We start from the raw sequence: 27,587 nt of genomic DNA, 5'->3' as shown, positions 1-27,587 counted from the left end.
ATAAGATAAGTAAATATTTTTTCTGGCCAAAGTTAAAGAAAGACGTGGTCAGATATTGTCATAACTGTATACCCTGTCAAATTGTTGGTAAACCAAATCAATCTGTACCTAGAGCACCATTGCAACCTATTGTAGTTCCTGATGAACCATTTACTCATGTTGTAATTGATTGTGTGGGTCCTTTACCTAAGACTAAATCGGGTAACATGTTTTTGTTCACTCTCATGTGTATGACTACTAGATTTCCTGAAGCTTATGCTCTACGGAATACCAAGGCTCATAATCTCATCAAGTGTCTTGAAAGATTCTTTTCGTTGTTTGGAATGCCTAGAGTTATTCAGAGTGATAATGGGGGAAATTTTGTTTCTAAAGTTTTCAGAACTTTTTGCGAATCCCGAGGGATTCGGCACAAATTGTCCAGTCCATATCATCCCCAAAGCCAAGGTGGACTTGAACGTTTCCACCAGACTTTGAAACAAATGCTGAAGACAACCGGAGAAACTCATCCACGTAATTGGGATGAGAATCTCCCCTTTGTGTTGTTTGCTGCTAGAGAAGGGCTACAAGAGTCATTGGGCTGTTCACCCTTTGAACTAGTGTTTGGTCACCAAGTAAGAGGTCCTCTTAAAATGCTACAAGAAAAGTTGTTGGGAGATGTCTCTGTTCATCAGAGCGGATTGTACTTGAGTGAGGTCAAGGCCAAGTTGTGTCGGGCTCGTGAGTTGGCGAAAGAACATCTGGGAAGGACTCAACAAGCCATGAAAGTACGATATGACAAGAAGTTCAAGGCTAAGCTAAGGTCGTTTGATGTCGGAGATTTGGTGTTGGTGTTGAAACCTCGTATGGGGACTTCCATGTCCCATAAGTTCGCAGGACCCTACCAAGTGGTAGACAAGGTGGGAGACCTAACTTATAACCTAATTAACCCTAATCTTTCAGAACCCCAAATGACTGTGCACATTAACAGATTAAAAGCTTATGTTGGACCTGGTGTAGTAGCTTGTTTTAGTCGGGAAGAGTTACCACCTGAGGATAATTGTAGTGAGGGACATGTTGTTAATATCCCACTTCTCAGTTCCAGTTCCAATGGCAGGGAGATGCTATGTCATTTACAGGAGGAACAACGTGATGAGTTCCAGGTTCTGCTGGACAACCATACATCTCTGTTTGGGGAGGTTCCTACCCAGACCCACCTCATCACACACGACATTCAGCTCCTGGACAGCACCCCCATTCGACAACATCCGTACCGAGTGAATCCCGAAAAGAGGAAAATTATGCAAGCAGAAGTGGAATATCTGCTCCAGCATGATTTCATTCGGCCAAGTCAAAGTACTTGGAGCTCTCCGTGTTTGTTAGTGCCAAAACCAGATGGAACCTGGAGATTGTGCGTGGATTACAGGAAACTGAACAAGAACACTACAGTGGACGTTTTTCCTTTACCCTTGTTGGAAGAATGTATAGAGTCCATAGGTCATGCCGAATATGTAAGTAAGCTTGATTTGTCAAAAGGGTATTATCAAATTCCATTAACAGAGTATGCTAGAGAGGTTACTGCTTTTGTTACACCTGATGGTGCGTATGAATTTAATGTCATGCCATTCGGTTTGAGAAATGCACCTGCTACTTTTCAAAGACTTATGAATTTCTTACTCAAGGATGTGCCAGATTGTAGGGCCTACCTTGATGACATTGTTTTGTACAGTAAGAATTGGGCCGATCATCTCTTAGGCCTTAAGAACTTGTTTACAGTGTTGGAAAACGCAAAGTTAACCATAAATATGAATAAGTGTAGTTGGGCAAGAGGTACGATAACTTATCTTGGACACGAGGTAGGCCAAGGTAAGATTATCCCCTTACAAGATAAGATTCAAGCCATTGTGGACTACCCAGTGTTGACCAATAAGAAAGGAGTCCAACGGTTTATTGGTATGTGTGCATACTATAGGCGTTATTGTAGAAATTTTTCAACAGTAGCTGCTCCTTTGACAAACTTGTTACGCAAGCAAGTAAAGTTTCAGTGGACACAAGATTGTCAGAATGCTTTTCAGAACCTAAAGGGCATATTGTCCACCTCACCTATTCTTGCTAGTCCCCAATTTGATAAACCATTTATATTACACATTGATGCGTCAGATGTTGGGATAGGTGCTGTGCTTATTCAAGTTGGTTTAGACCAGATTGAGCATCCTGTGTATTACTATTCCAGAAAATTTAATGCAGCTCAGAGAAATTATTCCGTGGTAGAAAAGGAGGCGTTGGGTCTTATATTGTCAATCAAGAAGTTTGAGATTTACTTATCAGGAAATAAAGTGTTAGTATTTACAGACCACAACCCCCTTATCTTTATAAATATGATGAAAGTCAAGAACCAACGAATTCTGCGATGGTCATTGTTTTTGCAGGAATTTAATGTAGAAATCAAACATATTCCAGGCAGACAAAATGTTATTGCTGATGCTTTGTCAAGAAGTTTTGATGTACCATAAATAAAATGTTTCTTTTTACTTAACATTTTTACTTCTGAAAAAATGCCATTGATCTTCAATCCATTGCATTTTTTTTCTTGGAGGTGGAAGTGTTACGTACCCTTATAAGATACGTAAGTGAATATATTAATATGTACATTTATAATTGTATGTAAATTACAAGCATGTATATTGTTATACTTATATGTTCTATGCAAATGCACATTCATGTTACAGTGTTGGCGTTAGGCCCAGCGTATCGTGGGAATGATTGTTTATTTCTTTGTGTGATCAGTTTTCCCACGGGAACTAATGATTTATATGTGATCATAAGTGGGTAACAGAGTGAAATAATAATTGAGTGAACTGTATCTGGCAAATTGTCGTGGGATCGTCCGTTGCTGGGTGTGCATGCCATTATGCTATTCTGTATGCATATTTTAATTACTATGTAAAGAATAATTACTTTTGTTTGTCTATATCAATATGTACTAATTATTCATTAAGTTAGTTTAAGATTACTCTTGTCACAATGTAGTGCTCCATTGTTGAAATAATAAATATTGTAACTTTGGCAATTTATTCGCGGGGCGAGGCAATCTCTTTTGATTCTCGTGTGATTTTGTTCAGTAGCTGGACGGGAGCCAGGGAGATAACACTTGTTGGAGTTAAGTTCTTTTGTTCTATCATAGCCATATATATTAATCTTGATTTAATGTCTGGAAGTTACAGTGATATTTTTTAATGTGATATATTGTGACCATATAATCATCTGTTTGCCTTTGAGATTTATTTAATATAAATTATATATATATATGCTTAGTCTTTATTCTTCAGTCCTATGAAGATTCTATTTTTGGTGCTCATTACCTATTAAGGGGTTATACTGGTGATTCGCTATTGAGAACAGCAGTTGTGTCGTATCCCTAGACTTATTAAGGTTTGGCTGCTGTAGGATCACGAGCCGTAACGTACGATAGGTAACAGACACTATGTGGCCTCGAGGACACTATGTGGCCTTGTTTACACCATGTGGCCTGGAGGACACTATATGACCTCGTGGACACCGTGTGGCCTCGTGGACACCATGTGGCCTCGTTGACACTATGTGGCCTCATGGACACCATGTGGCCTCGTGGACACCATGAGCCCTCATGGAGACTATGTGGCCTCGTGGACACTATGTGGCCTCGTGGACACTATGTGACCTCGTGGACACCATGTGGCCTTGTGGACACCATGTGGCCTCGTGAAAACTATCTGGCCTCGCGGACACTATATACCACGCGGACACCATGTGGATTCGTGAACACTATGTGACCTCGTGGACACTATGTGGCCTCGTGGACACTATGTGGCTTCTTGGACACCATGTGACCTCGTGAACGCTATGTGGCCTTGTGGACACTATGTGGCCTCGTGGACACTATCTGGCCTCGCGGACACTATATTGCCTAGCGGACACCATGTGGCCTCTTGGACATTATGTGGCCTCGTGGACACTATGTGGCCTTGCGGACACTATCTGGCCTCGTGGACACTATGTGGCCTCGAGGACACTATGTGGCCTCGTGGACACCATTTGGCCTCGTGGACACTATGTGGTCTCATGAACACCATGTGGCCTCGCGAACACCATTTGGCCTCATGGACACTATGTGACCTCGTGGACACTCTGTGGCCTCGCGGACATCATGTGGCCTCGTGGACACTATGTGGTCTCGTGGACACTATGTGACCTCGTGGAAACTATGTGGCTTCGTGGACACTATGTGGCCTCGTAGACACTATGTGGCCTCGAGGACACTATGTGGCCTCGTGGACACCATGTGACCTCGTGAACGCTATGTGACCTTGTGGACACTATGTGGCCTCGTGGACACTATCTGGCCTCGCGGACACTATATAGCCTAGCGGACACCATGTGGCCTCGTGGACACTATGTGGCCTCGTGGACACTATGTGGCCTCGCGGACACTATCTGGCCTCGTGGACACTATGTGGCCTCGAGGACACTATGTGGCCTCGTGGACACCATTTGACCTCGTAGACACTATGTGGCCTCATGAACACCATGTGGCCTCGCGGACACCATGCGGCCTCGTGGACACTATGTGACCTCGTCGACACTCTGTGGCCTCGCGGACATCATGTGGCCTCGTGGACACTATGTGGCCTCGTGGACACTAAGTGATCTCGTTGAAACTATGTGGCTTCGTGGACACTATGTGGCCTGGTAGACACTATGTGGCCTCGAGGACACAATGTAGCTTCGTGGACACCATTTGGCCTCGTGGACACTATGTGGCCTCATGGACACCATGGGGCCTCGCGGACACCATATGGCCTCATGGACACTAGGTGACCTCGTGGACACTCTGTGGCCTCGCGGACATCATGTGGCCTCGTGGACACTATGTGGCCTCGTTTACACTATGTGACCTCGTGGAAACTATGTGGCTTCGTGGACACTATGTGGCGTCGTGGACACTATGTGGCCTCGGGGACACCATGTGGCCTCGTGGACACTATGTGGCCTCGAAGACACCATGTGGCCTCGTGGACACTATGTGGCCTTGTGGACACTATGTTGCCTCGCAAACACCATGTGGCATCATGGACACCATGTGGCCTCGTGGACACTATGTGGCCTCGAAGACACAATGTGACCTCGTGGACACCATGTGGCCTCGAGGACACTATGTGGCCTCGTGGACATCATGTGACCTGGACACCATATGGCCTCGTGGACACTATGTGGCCTAAAGGACACGATGTGGCCTCGTGGACACTATGTGGCCTGGAGGATACTATGTGACCTCGTGGACACTATGTGGCCTCGTGGACACTATGTGGCCTCGTGGAAACTATCTGGCCTCGCGGACATTATATGGCCTCGCGGACACCATGTGGCCTCGTGAACACTATGAGACTTCGTGGACACTATGTGGCCTCGTGGACACTATGTGGCCTCGTGGACAATATGTGGCCTCGAGGACACAATGTAGCCTCGTGGACACTATGTGGCCTCGTGGACACCATGTGGCCTCGTTGACACCATGTAGCCTCGTAGACATTATGTGGCCTCGTGGACACCATCGACCTCGTACACACTATGTGGTCTCGAGGACACCATGTGGCCTCGTGGACACTATGTGGTCCCGAAGACACCATGTGGCCTCGTGGACACTATGTGGCCTTGTGGACACTATGTGGCCTCGCAAACACCATGTGGCATCGTAGACTCCATGTGGCCTCGTGGACACTATGTGGCCTCGAAGACACAATGTGGCCTCGTGGACACCATGTAGCTTGAGGATACTATGTGGCCTCGTGGACACCATGTGATCTCCTGGACACCATATGGCCTCGTGGACACTATGTGGCCTCGTGGAAACCATGTTGCCTGGAGGACATTATGTGACCTCGTGGACACCATGTGGCCTCGTGGACACCATGTGGCCTCGTGGACACTATTTGACCTCGTGGACACTATGGGGCCTCGTGGAAACTATCTGGCCTCGCGGACACTATATGGCCTCGCGGACACCATGTGGCCTCGTGAACACTATGTGACCTCGTGGACACTATGTGGCCTCGTGGACAGCATGTGGCCTCGTGGACACTATTTGGCCTCGTGGACACTATCTGGCCTCGTGGACACTATGTGGCCTCGCGGACACCATGTGACCTCATGAACACTATGTGGCCTCGTGGACACTATGTGGCCTCTTGGACACCATCTGGCCTCGTGGACACTATATAGCCTAGCGGACAGCATGTGGCCTCGTGGACACCATGTGGCCTCGCGGACACTACGTGGCCTCGCGGACACTATCTGGCATCGTGGACACTATGTGGCCTCGAGGACACTATATGGCCTCGTGGACACCAATTGGCCTCGTGGACACTATGTGGCCTCATGGACATTATGTGACCTCGTGGACACTATGTGGCCTCGTGGACATCATTTGGCCTCGTGGACACCATGTGGCCTCGTGCACACCATGTGGCTTCGCGGACACCATGTGGCCTCGCTAACACTATGTGCCCTCGCGCACACTATGTGGCCTCGTGGACACTATGTGACCTCGTGGACACTCTGTGGCTTCGTGGACACTATGTGACCTCGCGGACACCATTTTACATCGTGGATACTATGTGGCCTCGTGGACAGTATGTGGTCTCGTGGACACTATGTGATTTCGTGGACACTATGTGACCTCGTGGACACTATGTGGCCTCGTGGACAGTATGTGGTCTCGTGGACACTATGTGATTTCGTAGACACTATGTGACCTCGTGGACACTATGTGGCCTCGAGGACACAATGTGACCTAGTGGATACTATGTGGCCTCGTGGACACCATGTGGCCTCTTGGGCACTATGTGACCTCGAGGACACCATGTCGCCTCCTGGAAACTATGTGGCCTCGAAGACACCATTTGGCCTTGTGGACACAATGTGGCCTCATGGACACCATGTGGCTTCGTGGACACTATGTGATCTCGAGGACACAATGTGGTCTCGTGGACACTATTGGTCTCGTGAACACTATGTGGCCTCTTGGACACCACGTGGCCTCGTGGACACTACGTGGCCTCGTGGACATCATTTGGCCTTGTGGACACCATGTGGCCTCGTGGACACCATGTGGCCTCGTGCACACCATGTGGCTTCGCGGACACCATGTGGCCTCGCTAACACTATGTGCCCTCGCGCACACTATGTGGCCTCGTGGACACTATGTGACCTCATGGACACTCTGTGGCTTCGTGGACACTATGTGACCTCGCGGACACCATGTTACATCGTGGACACTATGTGGCCTCGTGGACAGTATGTGGTCTCGTGGACACTATGTGGTTTCGTGGACACTATGTGACCTCGTGGACACTATGTGGCCTCGAGGACACAATGTGACCTAGTGGACACTATGTGGCCTCGTGGACACTATGTGGCCTCGTGGAAACCATGTGGCCTCTTGGGCACTATGTGGCCTCGAGGACACAATGTGGCCTCGTGGAAACTATGTGGCCTCGACGACACCATTTGGCCTCGTGGACACAATGTGGCCTCATGGACACCATGTCGCTTCGTGGACACTATGTGGTCTCGAGGACACAATGTGGTCTCGTGGACACTATGGGGTCTCGTGAACAATATGTGGCCTCTTGGACACCACGTGGCCTCTTGGACACTATGTCGCCTCGCAAACACAATGTGGCATCGTGGACACCATGAGGCCTTGAGGACACTATGTGGCCTCGCGGATACTATGTGGCCTCGTAGACATCATGTGGCATCGTGGACACCATGAAGCCTCGTGGACACTATGTGGCCTCGTGGACACTATATGGCCTCGTGGACACTATGTGGCCTCGTGGACACCATGTGGCATCGTGGACACTATGTGTTTTCGTGGACACTATGTGGCCTCGCGGACACCATGGTGCATTGTGGACACCATGAGGCCTCGTGGACATTTTGTGGCCTCGTGGACACCACGTAGACTCGTGAATACCATGTTGCCTCGAATACACCATGTTGCATCGTGGACACTATATAGCTTCGTGGACATAATGTGTCCTCGTGGACACTATGTGGCCTCGTGGACACTATGTGGCCTCGTGGACACTATGTGGCCTCTTGGACACCATGTGACCTCGTGGACACTGTGTTGCCTCGTGGACACCATGCGGCGTCGTGGACACTATGTGGCCTCGTGGACACTATGTGGCCTCGTGGACACTATGTGGCCTCGTGGACACTATGTGGCCTCTTGGACACCATGTGACCTCGTGCACACTGTGTTGCCTCGTGGACACCATGCGGCGTCGTGGACACTATGTGGCCTCGTGGAAACTATGTTGCCTCGTGGACACTATGTGGTTTCGTGGACACTATGTGGCCTCGTGGACACATTGTGGCCTCGAGGACACAATGTGGCCTTGTGGACACTATGTGGCCTCGAGGACACCATGTGGCCTCGTGGACACTATGTGGCCTGGAAGACACCATTTGGCCTTGTGGACACTATGTGGCCTCGAGGACACCATGTGGCCTCGTGGACACTATGTGGCCTGGAAGACACCATTTGGCCTCGTGGGTACTATGTGGCCTAATGGACACCATGTGGCCTTGTTGACACCATGTGGCCTCGATGACACTATGTGGCCTCGTGGACACCATGCGGCCTCGTGGGCCCTATGAGGCCTCGTGGGCCCTATGTGGCCTCGAGGACACCATGTGGCCTCGTGGACACTATGTGGCATCATGGACACCGTGTGGCATCTTGGACACCTTGAGGCCTCGTGGACACTATGTGGCCTTGTGGACACTATGTGGCATCATGGACACCATGTGACAACTTGGACACCTTGAGGCCTCGTGGACACTCTTGGACACCATGTGGCATCCTGGACACTATGTGGCCTCGTGTACACTATGTGGCCTCGCAAACACCATGTGGCATCGTGGACACCATTTGGCCTCGTGGGTACTATGTGGCCTCATGGACACCATGTGGCCTTCTTGACACCATGTGGCCTCGTGGACACTATGTGGCCTCGTGGACACCATGTGGCCTCGTGGGCCCTATGTGGCCTCGTGGGCCCTATGTGGCCTCGAGGACACCATGTGGCTTCGTGGACACTATGTGGCTTCGTGGACACCATGAGGCCTCGTGGACACTATGTGGCCTCGTGGACACCATGTGGCATCTTGGACATCTTGAGGCCTCGTGGACACTATGTGGCCTCGTGGACACTATATGGCCTCGTGGACACTATGTGTTCTCGTGGACACCATGTGGCATCTTGGACACCTTGAGGCCTCGTGGACACTATGTGGCCTCGTGGACACTATGAGGCCTCGTGGACACTATGTGGCCTCGTGGACACCATGTGGCATTGTAGACACCATGAGGCCTCGTGGACACTATGTGGCTTTGCGGACACCATGTGGCATCGTGAACACAATATGTGGCCTCGTTGACACCATGTGGCCTCGTGGACACCATGTGGCCTCGTGGACACCACGTTGCTTCGAGGACACCATGTGGCATCGTAGACACTGTGTGGCCTCGTGGACACTATGTGGCCTCGTGGACACTTTGTGACCTCGTGGACACTATGTGCCCTCATGGACATCATGTGGCCTCGTGGACACCATGTGGCCTCGTGGAAAATATGTGGCCTCGTGGACACTATGTTGCCTCGTGGACACTATGTGGCCTCGTGGACACTATGTGGCCTCGTGGACACCATGTGGCCTCGTGGACACCATGTGGCCTCGTGGACACCATGTGGCTTTGTGGACATTATGTGGAATCGTGAACACTATGTGGCCTCGTGGACACTATGTGGTCTCGTGGACACTATGTGGCCTCGTTGACACTATGTGGTCTCGTGAACACCATGTGGCCTCGTGGACACTATGTGACCTCGTGGATACAATATGGCCTCGTAGACATCATGTGGCCTCGTGGACACTATGTGGCCTCAAGGACACCATGTGGCCTCGTAGACATTGTGGCCTCGAGGACACTATGTAGCCTCGTGGACACTATGTCGCCTCGTAGACACTATGTGGCCTCGCAGACATTATGTGGCTTCGAGGACACCATATAGCCTCGTAGACACTATGTGGCCTCGCGGACATTATACAGCCTCGTGGACACCATGCGGCCTCGTGGACACCATGTGGCCTCGCGGACACTATGTGGCCTCGAGGTCACCATATGGCCTCGCGGACACTATGTGGCCTCGTGGACACTATGTGGTATCGCGAATACCACCTGGCATCATGGCCACCATGTGGCCTCGTGGACACTATGTGGCCTCGAGGACACAATGTGGCCTCGTGGATACCATGAGGCCTCGAGGACACTAAGTGGCCTCGTGGACACCATGTGACCTGGACACCATGTGGCCTCGTGGACACTATGTGGCCTCGAGGACACAATGTGGCCTTGTTTACACCATGTGGCCTGGAGGACACTATATGACCTCGTGGACACCGTGTGGCCTCGTGGACACCATGTGGCCTCGTTGACACTATGTGGCCTCATGGACACCATGTGGCCTCGTGGACACCATGAGGCCTCATGGACACTATGTGGCCTCGTGGACACTATGTGGCCTCGTGGACACTATGTGACCTCGTGGACACCATGTGGCCTTGTGGACACCATGTGGCCTCGTGGAAACTATCTGGCCTCGCGGACACTATATACCACGCGGACACCATGTAGCTTCGTGAACACTATGTGACCTCGTGGACACTATGTGGCCTCGTGGACACTATGTGGCCTCGTGGACACTATGTGGCTTCGTGGACACCATGTGACCTCGTGAACGCTATGTGGCCTTGTGGACACTATGTGGCTTCGTGGACACTATCTGGCCTTGCGGACACTATATAGCCTAGCGGACACCATGTGGCCTCTTGGACATTATGTGGCCTCGTGGACACTATGTGGCCTTGCGGACACTATCTGGCCTCGTGGACACTATGTGGCCTCGAGGACACTATGTGGCCTCGTGGACACCATTGGGCCTCGTGGACACTATGTGGTCTCATGAACACCATGTGGCCTCGCGAACACCATGTGGCCTCATGGACACTATGTGACCTCGTGGACACTCTGTTGCCTCGCGGACATCATGTGGCCTCGTGGACACTATGTGGCCTCGTGGACACTATGTGACCTCGTGGAAACTATGTGGCTTCGTGGACACTATGTGGCCTCGTAGACACTATGTGGCCTCGAGGACACTATGTGGCCTCGTTGACACCATGTGACCTCGTGAACGCTATGTGGCCTTGTGGACACTATGTGGCCTCGTGGACACTATCTGGCCTCGCGGACACTATATAGCCTAGCGGGCACCATGTGGCCTCGTGGACATTATGTGGCCTCGTGGACACTATGTGGCCTCGCGGACACTATCTGGCCTCGTGGACACTATGTGGCCTCGAGGACACTATGTGGCCTCGTGGACACCATTTGACCTCGTGGACACTATGTGGCCTCATGAACACCATGTGGCCTCGCGGACACCATGTGGCCTCGTGGACACTATGTGACCTCGTCGACACTCTGTGGCCTCGCACACATCATGTGGCCTCGTGGACACTATGTGGCCTCGTGGACACTAAGTGACCTCGTGGAAACTATGTGGCTTCGTGGACACTATGTGGCCTCGTAGACACTATGTGGCCTCGAGGACACAATGTAGCCTCGTGGACACCATTTGGCCTCGTGGACACTATGTGGCCTCATGGACACCATGGGGCCTCGCGGACACCATATGGCCTCATGGACACTAGGTGACCTCGTGGACACTCTGTGGCTTCGCGGACATCATGTGGCCTCGTGGACACTATGTGGCCTCGTTTACACTATGTGACCTCGTGGAAACTATGTGGCTTCGTGGACACTATGTGGCGTCGTGGACACTATGTGGCCTCGAGGACACCATGTGGCCTCGTGGACACTATGTGGCCTCGAAGACACCATGTGGCCTCGTGGACACTATGTGGCCTTGTGGACACTATGTAGCCTCGCAAACACCATGTGGCATCATGGACACCATGTGGCCTCGTGGACACTATGTGGCCTCGAAGACACAATGTGACATCGTGGACACCATGTGCCCTCGAGGACACTATGTGGCCTCGTGGACATCATGTGACCTGGACACCATATGGCCTCGTGGACACTATGTGGCCTAAAGGACACGATGTGGCCTCGTGGACACTATGTGGCCTGGAGGATACTATGTGACCTCGTGGACACTATGTGGCCTCGTGGACACTATGTGGCCTCGTGGAAACTATCTGGCCTCGCGGACATTATATGGCCTCGCGGACACCATGTGGCCTCGTGAACACTATGAGACTTCGTGGACACTATGTGGCCTCGTGGACACTATGTGGCCTCGTGGACAATATGTGGCCTCGAGGACACAATGTAGCCTCGTGGACACTATGTGGCCTCGTGGACACCATGTGGCCTCGTTGACACCATGTAGCCTCGTGGACATTATGTGGCCTCGTGGACACCATCGAACTCGTACACACTATGTGGTCTCGAGGACACCATGTGGCCTCGTGGACACTATGTGGTCTCGAAGACACCATGTGGCCTCGTGGACACCATGTGGCCTCGTGGACACTATGTGGCCTCGAAGACACAATGTGGCCTCGTGGACACCATGTAGCTTGAGGATACTATGTGGCCTCGTGGACACCATGTGATCTCCTGGACACCATATGGCCTCGTGGACACTATGTGGCCTCGTGGAAACCATGTTACCTGGAGGACACTATGTGACCTCGTGGACACCATGTGGCCTCGTGGACACCTTGTGGCCTTGTGGACACTATTTGACCTCGTGGACACTATGGGGCCTCGTGGAAACTATCTGGCCTCGCGGACACTATATGGACTCGCGGACACCATGTGGCCTCGTGAACACTATGTGATCTCGTGGACACTATGTGGCCTCGTGGACAGCATGTGGCCTCTTGGACACTATTTGGCCTCGTGGACACTATCTGGCCTCGTGGACACTATGTGGCCTCGCGGACACCATGTGACCTCATGAACACTATGTGGCCTCGTGGACACTATGTGGCCTCTTGGACACCATCTGGCCTCGTGGACACTATATAGCCTAGCGGACAGCATGTGGCCTCGTGGACACCATGTTGCCTCGCGGACACTACGTGGCCTCGCGGACACTATCTGGCATCGTGGACACTATGTGGCCTCGAGGACACTATATGGCCTCGTGGACACCATTTGGCCTCGTGGACACTATGTGGCCTCATGGACATTATGTGACCTCGTGGACACTATGTGGCCTCGTGGACATCATTTGGCCTCGTGGACACCATGTGGCCTCGTGCACACCATGTGGCTTCGCGGACACCATGTGGCCTCGCTAACACTATGTGCCCTCGCGCACACTATGTGGCCTCGTGGACACTATGTGACCTCGTGGACACTCTGTGGCTTCGTGGACACTATGTGACCTCGCGGACACCATTTTACATCGTGGATACTATGTGGCCTCGTGGACAGTATGTGGTCTCGTGGACACTATGTGATTTCGTGGACACTATGTGACCTCGTGGACACTATGTGGCCTCGAGGACACAATGTGACCTAGTGGACACTATGTGGCCTCGTGGACACCATGTCGCCTCCTGGAAACTATGTGGCCTCGAAGACACCATTTGGCCTTGTGGACACAATGTGGCCTCATGGACACCATGTGGCTTCGTGGACACTATGTGATCTCGAGGACACAATGTGGTCTCGTGGACACTATTGGTCTCGTGAACACTATGTGGCCTCTTGGACACCACGTGGCCTCGTGGACACTACGTGGCGTCGTGGACATCATTTGGCCTCGTGGACACCATGTGGCCTCGTGCACGCCATGTGGCTTCGCGGACACCATGTGGCCTCGCTAACACTATGTGCCCTCGCGCACACTATGTGGCCTCGTGGACACTATTTGACCTCATGGACACTCTGTGGCTTCGTGGACACTATGTGACCTCTCGGACACCATGTTACATCGTGGACACTATGTGGCCTCGTGGACAGTATGTGGTCTCGTGGACACTATGTGGTTTCGTGGACACTATGTGACCTCGTGGACACTATGTGGCCTCGAGGACACAATGTGACCTAGTGGACACTATGTGGCCTCGTGGACACTATGTGGCCTCGTGGAAACCATGTGGCCTCTTGGGTACTATGTGGCCTCGAGGACACAATGTGGCCTCGTGGAAACTATGTGGCCTCGACGACACCATTTGGCCTCGTGGACACAATGTGGCCTCATGGACACCATGTCGCTTCGTGGACACTATGTGGTCTCGAGGACACAATGTGGTCTCGTGGACACCATGCGGCGTCGTGGACACTATGTGGCCTCGTGGAAACTATGTTGCCTCGTGGACATTATGTGGTTTCGTGGACACTATGTGGCCTCGTGGACACTTTGTGGCCTCGAGGACACAATGTGGCCTTGTAGACAATATGTGGCCTCGAGGACACCATGTGGCCTCGTGGACACTATGTGGCCTGGAAGACACCATTTGGCCTTGTGGACACTATGTGGCCTCGAGGACACCATGTGGCCTCGTGGACACTATGTGGCCTGGAAGACACCATTTGGCCTCGTGGACACCATGTGGCCTCGTGGACACTATGTGGCCTCGAAGACACAATGTGGCCTCGTGGACACCATGTAGCTTGAGGATACTATGTGGCCTCGTGGACACCATGTGATCTCCTGGACACCATATGGCCTCGTGGACACTATGTGGCCTCGTGGAAACCATGTTACCTGGAGGACACTATGTGACCTCGTGGACACCATGTGGCCTCGTGGACACCTTGTGGCCTTGTGGACACTATTTGACCTCGTGGACACTATGGGGCCTCGTGGAAACTATCTGGCCTCGCGGACACTATATGGACTCGCGGACACCATGTGGCCTCGTGAACACTATGTGACCTCGTGGACACTATGTGGCCTCGTGGACAGCATGTGGCCTCTTGGACACTATTTGGCCTCGTGGACACTATCTGGCCTCGTGGACACTATGTTACCTCGCGGACACCATGTGACCTCATGAACACTATGTGGCCTCGTGGACACTATGTGGCCTCTTGGACACCATCTGGCCTCGTGGACACTATATAGCCTAGCGGACAGCATGTGGCCTCGTGGACACCATGTTGCCTCGCGGACACTACGTGGCCTCGCGGACACTATCTGGCATCGTGGACACTATGTGGCCTCGAGGACACTATATGGCCTCGTGGACACCATTTGGCCTCGTGGACACTATGTGGCCTCATGGACATTATGTGACCTCGTGGACACTATGTGGCCTCGTGGACATCATTTGGCCTCGTGGACACCATGTGGCCTCGTGCACACCATGTGGCTTCGCGGACACCATGTGGCCTCGCTAACACTATGTGCCCTCGCGCACACTATGTGGCCTCGTGGACACTATGTGACCTCGTGGACACTCTGTGGCTTCGTGGACACTATGTGACCTCGCGGACACCATTTTACATCGTGGATACTATGTGGCCTCGTGGACAGTATGTGGTCTCGTGGACACTATGTGATTTCGTGGACACTATGTGACCTCGTGGACACTATGTGGCCTCGAGGACACAATGTGACCTAGTGGACACTATGTGGCCTCGTGGACACCATGTGGCCTCTTGGGCACTATGTGGCCTCGAGGACACCATGTCGCCTCCTGGAAACTATGTGGCCTCGAAGACACCATTTGGCCTTGTGGACACAATGTGGCCTCATGGACACCATGTGGCTTCGTGGACACTATGTGATCTCGAGGACACAATGTGGTCTCGTGGACACTATTGGTCTCGTGAACACTATGTGGCCTCTTGGACACCACGTGGCCTCGTGGACACTACGTGGCGTCGTGGACATCATTTGGCCTCGTGGACACCATGTGGCCTCGTGCACGCCATGTGGCTTCGCGGACACCATGTGGCCTCGCTAACACTATGTGCCCTCGCGCACACTATGTGGCCTCGTGGACACTATTTGACCTCATGGACACTCTGTGGCTTCGTGGACACTATGTGACCTCTCGGACACCATGTTACATCGTGGACACTATGTGGCCTCGTGGACAGTATGTGGTCTCGTGGACACTATGTGGTTTCGTGGACACTATGTGACCTCGTGGACACTATGTGGCCTCGAGGACACAATGTGACCTAGTGGACACTATGTGGCCTCGTGGACACTATGTGGCCTCGTGGAAACCATGTGGCCTCTTGGGCACTATGTGGCCTCGAGGACACAATGTGGCCTCGTGGAAACTATGTGGCCTCGACGACACCATTTGGCCTCGTGGACACAATGTGGCCTCATGGACACCATGTCGCTTCGTGGACACTATGTGGTCTCGAGGACACAATGTGGTCTCGTGGACACCATGCGGCGTCGTGGACACTATGTGGCCTCGTGGAAACTATGTTGCCTCGTGGACATTATGTGGTTTCGTGGACACTATGTGGCCTCGTGGACACTTTGTGGCCTCGAGGACACAATGTGGCCTTGTAGACAATATGTGGCCTCGAGGACACCATGTGGCCTCGTGGACACTATGTGGCCTGGAAGACACCATTTGGCCTTGTGGACACTATGTGGCCTCGAGGACACCATGTGGCCTCGTGGACACTATGTGGCCTGGAAGACACCATTTGGCCTCGTGGGTACTATGTGGCCTAATGGACACCATGTGGCCTTGTTGACACCATGTGGCCTCGCGGACACTATGTGGCCTCGTGGACACCATGCGGCCTCGTGGGCCCTATGTGGCCTCGTGGGCCCTATGTGGCCTCGAGGACACCATGTGGCCTCGTGGACACTATGTGGCATCATGGACACCGTGTGGCATCTTGGACACCTTGAGGCCTCGTGGACACTATGTGGCCTTGTGGACACTATGTGGCATCATGGACACCATGTGACAACTTGGACACCTTGAGGCCTCGTGGACACTCTTGGACACCATGTGGCATCCTGGACACTATGTGGCCTCGTGTACACTATGTGGCTTCGCAAACACCATGTGGCATCGTGGACACCATTTGGCCTCGTGGGTACTATGTGGCCTCATGGACACCATGTGGCCTTCTTGACACCATGTGGCCTCGTGGACACTATGTGGCCTCGTGGACACCATGTGGCCTCGTGGGCCCTATGTGGCCTCGTGGGCCCTATGTGGCCTCGTGGACACCATGTGGCCTCGTGGGCCCTATGTGGCCTCGAGGACACCATGTGGCTTCGTGGACACTATGTGGCTTCGTGGACACCATGAGGCCTCGTGGACACTATGTGGCCTCGTGGACACCATGTGGCATCTTGGACATCTTGAGGCCTCGTGGACACTATGTAGCCTCGTGGACACTATGTGGCCTCGTGGACACTATGTGTTCTCGTGGACACCATGTGGCATCTTGGACACCTTGAGGCCTCGTGGACACTATGTGGCCTCGTGGACACTATGAGGCCTCGTGGACACTATGTGGCCTCGTGGACACCATGTGGCATTGTAGACACCATGAGGCCTCGTGGACACTATGTGGCTTTGCGGACACCATGTGGCATCGTGAACACAATTTGTGGCCTCGTGGACACCATGTGGCCTCGTGGACACTATGTGGCCTCGTGGACACCACGTTGCTTCGAGGACACCATGTGGCATCGTAGACACTATATGGCCTCGTGGACACCATGTGGCCTCGTGGACACATATGTGACCTCGTGGACACTATGTGGCCTCGTGGACACTATGTGGCCTCGTGGACACCATATGGCCTCGTGGACACTGTGTTGCCTCTAGGACACCATGTGGCCTCATGGACACTAGGTGGCCTTTAGGACACCACGTGGCCTCGTGGACACTATGTGGCCTCGTGGACACTATGTGGCCTCTTGGACACCATGTGGCCTCATGGACACTATGTGGCCTTGTGGACACTATGTTGCCTCGAGGACACCATGTGACCTCGTGGACACTATGTGGCCTCGAGGACACAATGTGGCCTCGTGGTCACTATGGGGCTTCGAGGACACTCTGTAGCCTCGTGGACACTATGTGGCCTCGTGGACACTATGAAACCTCGTGGACACTATGTGGCCTCGTGGACACTATGTGGCCTCTTGGACACCATGTGGCCTCTTTGACACTATGTGACCTTGTGGACACTATGTGGCCTCGAGGACACCATGTGACCTCGTGGTCACTATGGGGCTTCGAGGACACTGTGGCCTCGTGGACACTATGTGGCCTCGTGGACACTATGTTGCCTAGTGGACACTATGTGGCCTCGTGGACACTATGTGTCCCCGCAAACACCATGTGGCATCGTGGACACCATGAGGCCTCGAGGACTCTATGTGGCCTCGCGGATACTATGTGGCCTCGCAGACACCATGTGGCCTCGTGGACACCATGTGGCATCTTGGACACCATGAGGCCTCGTGGACACTATGTGGCCTCGTGGACACTATGTGGCATCGTGGACACAATATGTGGCCTCGTGGACACTATGTGGCCTCGTGGACACCATGTTGCCTCGAGGACACCATGTGGCATCGTGGACACTGTGTGGCCTCGTGGACACTATATTGCCTCGTTGACACCATGTGGCCTCGTGGACACTATGTGGCCTCGTGGACACTATGTGGCCTCGTGGACACTATGTGACCTCGTGGACATTAGGTGGCCTCGTGGACACTGTGTTGCCTCCAGGACACCATGTGGCCTCGTGGACACTAGGTGGCCTCTAGGACACCATGTGGCCTCGTGGACACTATGTGGCCTCGAGGACACCATGTGATCTCGTGGACACTATGTGGCCTCGAAGTCACAATGTGGCCTCGTGGTCACTATGTGGCTTCGAGGACACTCTGTGGCCTCGTGGACACTATGTGGCCTTGTGGACACTATGTAGTCTCGAGGACTCTATGTGCCCTCGAGGACACAATGTAGCCTCGCGGACACCATGTGGCCTCGTGGACACCATGTGGCCTCGAGGACACCATGTGGCCTCGTGGACACCATGTGGCCTCGAGGACACCATATGGCCTCGTGGACACGATGTTGCCTCGTGGACACTATGTGGCCTCGTGGACACTATGTGGCCTCTTGGACACCATGTTGCCTCGAGGACACCATGTGGCATCGTGGACACTGTGTGGCCTCGTGGACACCATGTGGCCTCGTGGACACTATGTTGCCTCGTGGACACCTTGTGGCCTCGAGGACACCATGTGGCTTCGTGGACACCATGTGGCCTCGTGGACAACATGTGGCCTCGTGGACACTATGTGGCCTCGAGGACACTATGTGCCCTCGTGGACACTATGTGGCCTCGCGGACACCATGTTGCCTCGTGGACACTATGTGGCCTCGCGGACACCATGTGGCCTCGTGGACACCATGTGGCCTCGAGGACACTATGTGGCCTCGTGGACACTATGTGACCTCGTTGACACCATGTGCCCTCGTGGACAGCATGTGGCCTCGCGGACACTATGTGGCCTCGCGGACACCATGTGACCTCGTGGACACTATGTGGCCTCGTGGACACTATGCGACCTCGTGGACACTATGTGGTCTTGTGGACACTATGTGGCCTGGAGGACATTATGTGGCCTCGTGGACATTATGTGGCCTCTAGGACACCATGTGGCCTCGTGGACACTATGTGGCCTGGAGGACACCATGTGATCTCGTGGACACTATGTGGCCTCGATAACACAATGTGGCCTCGTGGTCACTATGGGGCTTCGAGGACACTCTGTGGCCTCGTGGACACTATGTGGACTCGAGGACACCATGTGGCTTCGTGGACACTATGTGGCTTCGTGGACACCATGAGGCCTCGTGGACACTATGTGGCCTCGTGGACACCATGTGGCATCTTGGACATCTTGAGGCCTCGTGGACACTATGTGGCCTCGTGGACACTATGTGGCCTCGTGGACACTATGTGTTCTCGTGGACACCATGTGGCATCTTGGACACCTTGAGGCCTCGTGGACACTATGTGGCCTCGTGGACACTATGAGGCCTCGTGGACACTATGTGGCCTCGTGGACACCATGTGGCATTGTAGACACCATGAGGCCTCGTGGACACTATGTGGCTTTGCGGACACCATGTGGCATCGTGAACACAATATGTGGCCTCGTGGACACCATGTGGCCTCGTGGACACCATGTGGCCTCGTGGACACCACGTTGCTTCGAGAACACCATGTGGCATCGTAGACACTATATGGCCTCGTGGTCACCATGTGGCCTCGTGGACACATATGTGACCTCGTGGACACTATGTGGCCTCGTGGACACTATGTGGCCTCGTGGACACCATATGGCCTCGTGGACACTGTGTTGCCTCTAGGACACCATGTGGCCTCATGGACACTAGGTGGCCTTTAGGACACCACGTGGCCTCGTGGACACTATGTGGCCTCGTGGACACTATGTGGCCTCTTGGACACCATGTGGCCTCATGGACACTATGTGGCCTTGTGGACACTATGTTGCCTCGAGGACACTATGTGACCTCGTGGACACTATGTGGCCTCGAGGACACAATGTGGCCTCGTGGTCACTATGGGGCTTCGAGGACACTCTGTAGCCTCGTGGACACTATGTGGCCTCGTGGACACTATGTAACCTCGTGGACACTATGTGGCCTCGTGGACACTATGTGGCCTCTTGGACACAATGTGGCCTCTTTGACACTATGTGACCTTGTGGACACTATGTGGCCTCGAGGACACCATGTGACCTCGTGGTCACTATGGGGCTTCGAGGACACTGTGGCCTCGTGGACACTATGTGGCCTCGTGGACACTATGTTGCCTAGTGGACACTATGTGGCCTCGTGGACACTATGTGGCCTCGCAAACACCATGTGGCATCGTGGACACCACGAGGCCTCGAGGACTCTATGTGGCCTCGCGGATACTATGTGGCCTCGCAGACACCATGTGGCCTCGTGGACACCATGTGGCATCTTGGACATTATGAGGCCTCGTGGACACTATGTGGCCTCGTGGACACTATGTGGCTTTGTGGACACTATGTGTTCTCGTGGAAACTATGTAGCCTCGTGGACACCATGTGGTATCGTGGACGCTATGTGTTCTCGTGGACACTATGTGGCCTCGCGGACACCATGTGGCATCGTGAAAACCATGAGGCCTCGTGGACACTATGTGGCCTCGTGGACACCATGTGGCATCGTGGACACAATATGTGGCCTCGTGGACACTATGTGGCCTCGTGGACACCATGTTGCCTCGAGGACACCATGTGGCATCGTGGACACTGTGTGGCCTCGTGGACACTATATTGCCTCGTTGACACCATGTGGCCTCGTGGACACTATGTGGCCTCGTGGACACTATGTGGCCTCGTGGACACTATGTGACCTCGTGGACATTAGGTGGCCTCGTGGACACTGTGTTGCCTCCAGGACACCATGTGGCCTCGTGGACACTAGGTGGCCTATAGGACACCATGTGGCCTCGTGGACACTATGTGGCCTCGAGGACACCATGTGATCTCGTGGACACTATGTGGCCTCGAAGTCACAATGTGGCCTCGTGGTCACTATGTGGCTTCGAGGACACTCTGTGGCCTCGTGGACACTATGTGGCCTTGTGGACACTATGTAGTCTCGAGGACTCTATGTGCCCTCGAGGACACAATGTAGCCTAGCGGACACCATGTGGCCTCGTGGACACCATGTGGCCTCGAGGACACTGTGTGGCCTCGTGGACACTATGTTGCCTAGTGGACACCTTGTGGCCTCGAGGACACCATGTGGCCTCGTGGACACCATGTGGCCTCGAGGTCACCATATGGCCTCGTGGACACGATGTTGCCTCGTGGACACTATGTGGCCTCGTGGACACTATGTGGCCTCTTGGACACCATGTTGCCTCGAGGACACCATGTGGCATCGTGGACACTGTGTGGCCTCGTGGACACCATGTGGCCTCGTGGACACTATGTTGCCTCGTGGACACCTTGTGGCCTCGAGGACACCATGTGGCTTCGTGGACACCATGTGTCCTCGTGGACAACATGTGGCCTCGTGGACACTATGTGGCCTGGAGGACACCATGTGATCTCGTGGACACTATGTGGCCTCGATAACATAATGTGGCCTCGTGGTCACTATGGGGCTTCGAGGACACTCTGTGGCCTCGTGGACACTATGTGGCCTCGTGGACACTATGTGCCCTCGTGGGCACTATGTGGCCTCGCGGACACCATGTTGCCTCGTGGACACTATGTGGCCTCGCGGACACCATGTGGCCTCGTGGACACCATGTGGCCTCGAGGACACTATGTTGCCTCGTGGACACTATGTGACCTCGTTGACACCATGTGGCCTCGTGTACAGCATGTGGCCTCGCGGACACTATGTGGCCTCGCGGACACCATGTGATCTCGTGGACACTATGTGGCCTCATGGACACTATGCGACCTCGTGGACACTATGTGGTCTCGTGGACACTATGTGGCCTGGAGGACATTATGTGGCCTCGTGGACACCATGTGGCCTCTAGGACACCATGTGGCCTCGTGGACACTATGTGGCCTCGAGGACACCATGTGATCTCGTGGACACGGTGGCCTCTTGGACACAATGTGCCCTCGTGGTCACTATGGGGCTTCGAGGACACTCTGTGGCCTCGCGGACACCATATGGCGTCGTGGACACCATGTGGCCTCGAGGACACTATGTGGCCTCGTGGACACTATGTGGCCTCGTGGACACTATGTGGCATCGTGGACACCATGTTGCCTCGAGGACACCTTGTGGCATCGTGGACACTGTGTGGCCTCGTGGACTCTATATGGCCTCGTGGACACCATGTGGCCTCGTGGACACTATGTGGCCTCGTGGACACTATGTGGCCTCGTGGACATTATGTGGCCTCGTGGACACCATGTGGCCTCGTGGACACTGTGTTGCCTCCAGGGCACCATGTGGCCTCGTGGACACTAGGTGGCCTCTTGGACACCATGTGGCCTCGTAGACACTATGGGGCTTCGAGGACACTCTGTGGCTTCGTGGACACTATGTGGCCTCGAGGACACTATGTGGCCTCGAGGACACAATGTGGCCTCGTGGACACCATATGGCCTCGTGGACACTGTGTTGCTTCTAGGACACCATGTGGCCTCATGGACACTAGGTGGCCTTTAGGACACCACGTGGCCTCGTGGACACTATGTGGCCTCGTGGACACTATGTGGCCTCTTGGACACCATGTGGCCTCATGGACACTATGTGGCCTTGTGGACACTATGTTGCCTCGAGGACACCATGTGACCTCGTGGACACTATGTGGCCTCGAGGACACAATGTGGCCTCGTGGTCACTATGGGGCTTCGAGGACACTCTGTAGCCTCGTGGACACTATGTGGCCTCGTGGACACTATGTAACCTCGTGGACACTATGTGGCCTCGTGGACACTATGTGGCCTCTTGGACACCATGTGGCCTCTTTGACACTATGTGACCTTGTGGACACTATGTGGCCTCGAGGACACCATGTGACCTCGTGGTCACTATGGGGCTTCGAGGACACTGTGGCCTCGTTGACACTATGTGGCCTCGTGGACACTATGTTGCCTAGTGGACACTATGTGGCCTCGTGGACACTATGTGGCCTCGCAAACACCATGTGGCATCGTGGACACCACGAGGCCTCGAGGACTCTATGTGGCCTCGCGGATACTATGTGGCCTCGCAGACACCATGTGGCCTCGTGGACACCATGTGGCATCTTGGACACCATGAGGCCTCGTGGACACTATGTGGCCTCGTGGACACTATGTGGCTTTGTGGACACTATGTGTTCTCGTGGAAACTATGTAGCCTCGTGGACACCATGTGGTATCGTGGACGCTATGTGTTCTCGTGGACACTATGTGGCCTCGCGGACACCATGTGGCATCGTGAAAACCATGAGGCCTCGTGGACACTATGTGGCCTCGTGGACACCATGTGGCATCGTGGACACAATATGTGGCCTCGTGGACACTATGTGGCCTCGTGGACACCATGTTGCCTCGAGGACACCATGTGGCATCGTGGACACTGTGTGGCCTCGTGGACACTATATTGCCTCGTTGACACCATGTGGCCTCGTGGACACTATGTGGCCTCGTGGACACTATGTGGCCTCGTGGACACTATGTGACCTCGTGGACATTAGGTGGCCTCGTGGACACTGTGTTGTCTCCAGGACACCATGTGGCCTCGTGGACACTAGGTGGCCTATAGGACACCATGTGGCCTCGTGGACACTATGTGGCCTCGAGGACACCATGTGATCTCGTGGACACTATGTGGCCTCGAAGTCACAATGTGGCCTCGTGGTCACTATGTGGCTTCGAGGACACTCTGTGGCCTCGTGGACACTATGTGGCCTTGTGGACACTATGTAGTCTCTAGGACTCTATGTGCCCTCGAGGACACAATGTAGCCTAGCGGACACCATGTGGCCTCGTGGACACCATGTGGCCTCGAGGACACTGTGTGGCCTCGTGGACACTATGTTGCCTAGTGGACACCTTGTGGCCTCGAGGACACCATGTGGCCTCGTGGACACCATGTGGCCTCGAGGACACCATATGGCCTCGTGGACACGATGTTGCCTCGTGGACACTATGTGGCCTCGTGGACACTATGTGGCCTCTTGGACACCATGTTGCCTCGAGGACACCATGTGGCATCGTGGACACTGTGTGGCCTCGTGGACACCATGTGGCCTCGTGGACACTATGTTGCCTCGTGGACACCTTGTGGCCTCGAGGACACCATGTGGCTTCGTGGACACCATGTGTCCTCGTGGACAACATGTGGCCTCGTGGACACTATGTGGCCTGGAGGACACCATGTGATCTCGTGGACACTATGTGGCCTCGATAACACAATGTGGCCTCGTGGTCACTATGGGGCTTCGAGGACACTCTGTGGCCTCGTGGACACTATGTGGCCTCGTGGACACTATGTGCCCTCGTGGGCACTATGTGGCCTCGCGGACACCATGTTGCCTCGTGGACACTATGTGGCCTCGCGGACACCATGTGGCCTCGTGGACACCATGTGGCCTCGAGGACACTATGTTGCCTCGTGGACACTATGTGACCTCGTTGACACCATGTGGCCTCGTGTACAGCATGTGGCCTCGCGGACACTATGTGTCCTCGCGGACACCATGTGATCTCGTGGACACTATGTGGCCTCATGGACACTATGCGACCTCGTGGACACTATGTGGTCTCGTGGACACTATGTGGCCTGGAGGACATTATGTGGCCTCGTGGACACCATGTGGCCTCTAGGACACCATGTGGCCTCGTGGACACTATGTGGCCTCGAGGACACCATGTGATCTCGTGGACACGGTGGCCTCTTGGACACAATGTGCCCTCGTGGTCACTATGGGGCTTCGAGGACACTCTGTGGCCTCGCGGACACCATATGGCGTCGTGGACACCATGTGGCCTCGAGGACACTATGTGGCCTCGTGGACACTATGTGGCCTCGTGGACACTATGTGGCATCGTGGACACCATGTTGCCTCGAGGACACCTTGTGGCATCGTGGACACTGTGTGGCCTCGTGGACTCTATATGGCCTCGTGGACACCATGTGGCCTCGTGGACACTATGTGGCCTCGTGGACACTATGTGGCCTCGTGGACATTATGTGGCCTCGTGGACACCATGTGGCCTCGTGGACACTGTGTTGCCTCCAGGGCACCATGTGGCCTCGTGGACACTAGGTGGCCTCTTGGACACCATGTGGCCTCGTAGACACTATGGGGCTTCGAGGACACTCTGTGGCTTCGTGGACACTATGTGGCCTCGAGGACACTATGTGGCCTCGAGGACACAATGTGGCCTCGCGGACACCATGTGGCCTCGTGGACACCATGTGGCTTTGCGGACACCATGTGGCCTCGTGGACACTCTGTTGACTCGTGGACACCTTGTGGCCTCAAGGACACCATGTGGCCTCGTGGACACCATGTGGCCTCGAGGACAACATGTGGCCTCGTGGACACTGGTGGCCTCGTGGACACTATGTGGCCTGTAGGACACCATGTGGCCTCGTGGACACTGTGTTGCCTGTAGGACACCATGTGGCCTCGTGGACACTATGTGGCCTCTAGGACACCATGTGGCCTCGTGGACACTATGTGGCCTCGAGGACACCATGTGACCTCGTTGACACTATGTGGCCTCGAGGACACAATGTGGCCTCATGGGGCTTCGAGGACACACTGTGGCCTCTATTACACCATGTGGCCTCGTGGACACTATGTGGCCTCGAGGACACCATGTGACCTCGTTGACACTATGTGGCCTCGAGGACACCATGTGGCCTCGTGGACACTAAGTTGCCTCGTGGACACCATGTGGCCACCATGTGGCCTCGTGGACACTATGTGGCCTCGTGGACACCATGTGGCCTCGTGGACACCATGTGGCCTCGTGGACACTATGTGGCCTCGAGGACACCATGTGGCCTCGTGGACACTATGTGGCCTCGTGGACACTATGTGGCCTCGTGGACACTATGTGGCCGGGTGTCTAACCAGAAGAACGTCAACAATGGCTGGAATATTAAATGGCGTTGAGTCAGAGTCGCGATAGTTTGGTAAACAACACAATTCGTTATTTGTATGATTTAGTTTGCGAACACGGTAGTAAATGGCCTGGTTAGTACTAGTGTTGGTGATCAACTGGTCTGTGGTGGCAGTCACTAGCACAGTGCTACATGCAAGTGTTCGTCATGAGCCAGAGTGCACTCTCATTCCGGAAGTTGCAATTGTCATTGCAGCATAACGACGGTATTCACCTTGCACGGTGTGTGTGTGTGTGTTCACTACTCTGCCTACCCCTTCACGTCCAGATCTTGCCCTCAGGCATTGTACTCAATGATGTAGGCCTACAGGCCTCCATCATTGTCACAATAATTGTGTGGTTCTTTCATTTTGAATTGCACCCCAACCACTTAACTGTGGATTCTCTCTAGCAGGTATATCCAGGTGATATATGCTAAGGTGTATATGAAACAAAACAACATCTTTTCCTTGGCATCTGAGAGTGCACAAACAGCAAGACTCCATCAAGGAACATGTAATCTCTACACGACGAGAACAGGACATCTCCGAAGCGCTACACATGGAACAGTCAACCAGCTATGTAACACTCCGCTACACTCCTCTACCTTCCACACCACCTGCCGCTGACAATGTTGACAAGGGTCAGCCAAACGCCTCTCCTAGCGCCCTGCTATAATAAACCTGTAAAATGAACTATATAATATATTTGTTTAACTTCCTGCTAAAATAAAGACCATAAGAAATATTGAGTTTTGTACTTTGGATGTTTGGGTCCCGTTTGTCATCACTGGGTGATGTTATTTATTCTTTACGATAAACATTTTGTTTAGTGTCGTTATTCATTTTATCAGATTAC

At 53.7% G+C, this 27,587-nt stretch overlaps 2 protein-coding genes across 2 annotated transcripts; both read left to right on the top strand.

Moving 5' to 3' along the window:
* The first annotated feature begins 7,766 nt into the window (after positions 1 to 7,766).
* LOC138351150 (uncharacterized) lies at positions 7,767 to 8,594 on the top strand. The gene has a single exon (XM_069302786.1). The coding sequence runs from the start codon at positions 7,767 to 7,769 to the stop codon at positions 8,592 to 8,594; it is 828 nt and encodes a 275-aa protein (XP_069158887.1).
* Positions 8,595 to 20,548: 11,954 nt separating this feature from the next.
* On the top strand, positions 20,549 to 21,637 carry LOC138351149 (uncharacterized). Its single transcript, XM_069302785.1, has one exon. It carries the CDS (start codon positions 20,549 to 20,551, stop codon positions 21,635 to 21,637), a length of 1,089 nt encoding a protein of 362 aa, XP_069158886.1.
* Positions 21,638 to 27,587: the final 5,950 nt, after the last annotated feature.

The sequence above is a fragment of the Procambarus clarkii genome, chromosome 48 (assembly GCF_040958095.1).
Source record: "Procambarus clarkii isolate CNS0578487 chromosome 48, FALCON_Pclarkii_2.0, whole genome shotgun sequence".
NCBI lineage: Eukaryota > Metazoa > Arthropoda > Malacostraca > Decapoda > Cambaridae > Procambarus > Procambarus clarkii.
This window is presented reverse-complemented; position numbering and strand designations above follow the sequence as displayed.

Excerpts from the sequence above, each read along its gene's own strand:
- LOC138351150 (XM_069302786.1), top strand. The coding sequence starts at position 7,767 with ATGTGGCATCGTGGACACCATGAAGCCTCGTGGACACTATGTGGCCTC.
- LOC138351149 (XM_069302785.1), top strand. The coding sequence starts at position 20,549 with ATGTGGCCTCTTGGACACCATGTGGCCTCATGGACACTATGTGGCCTT.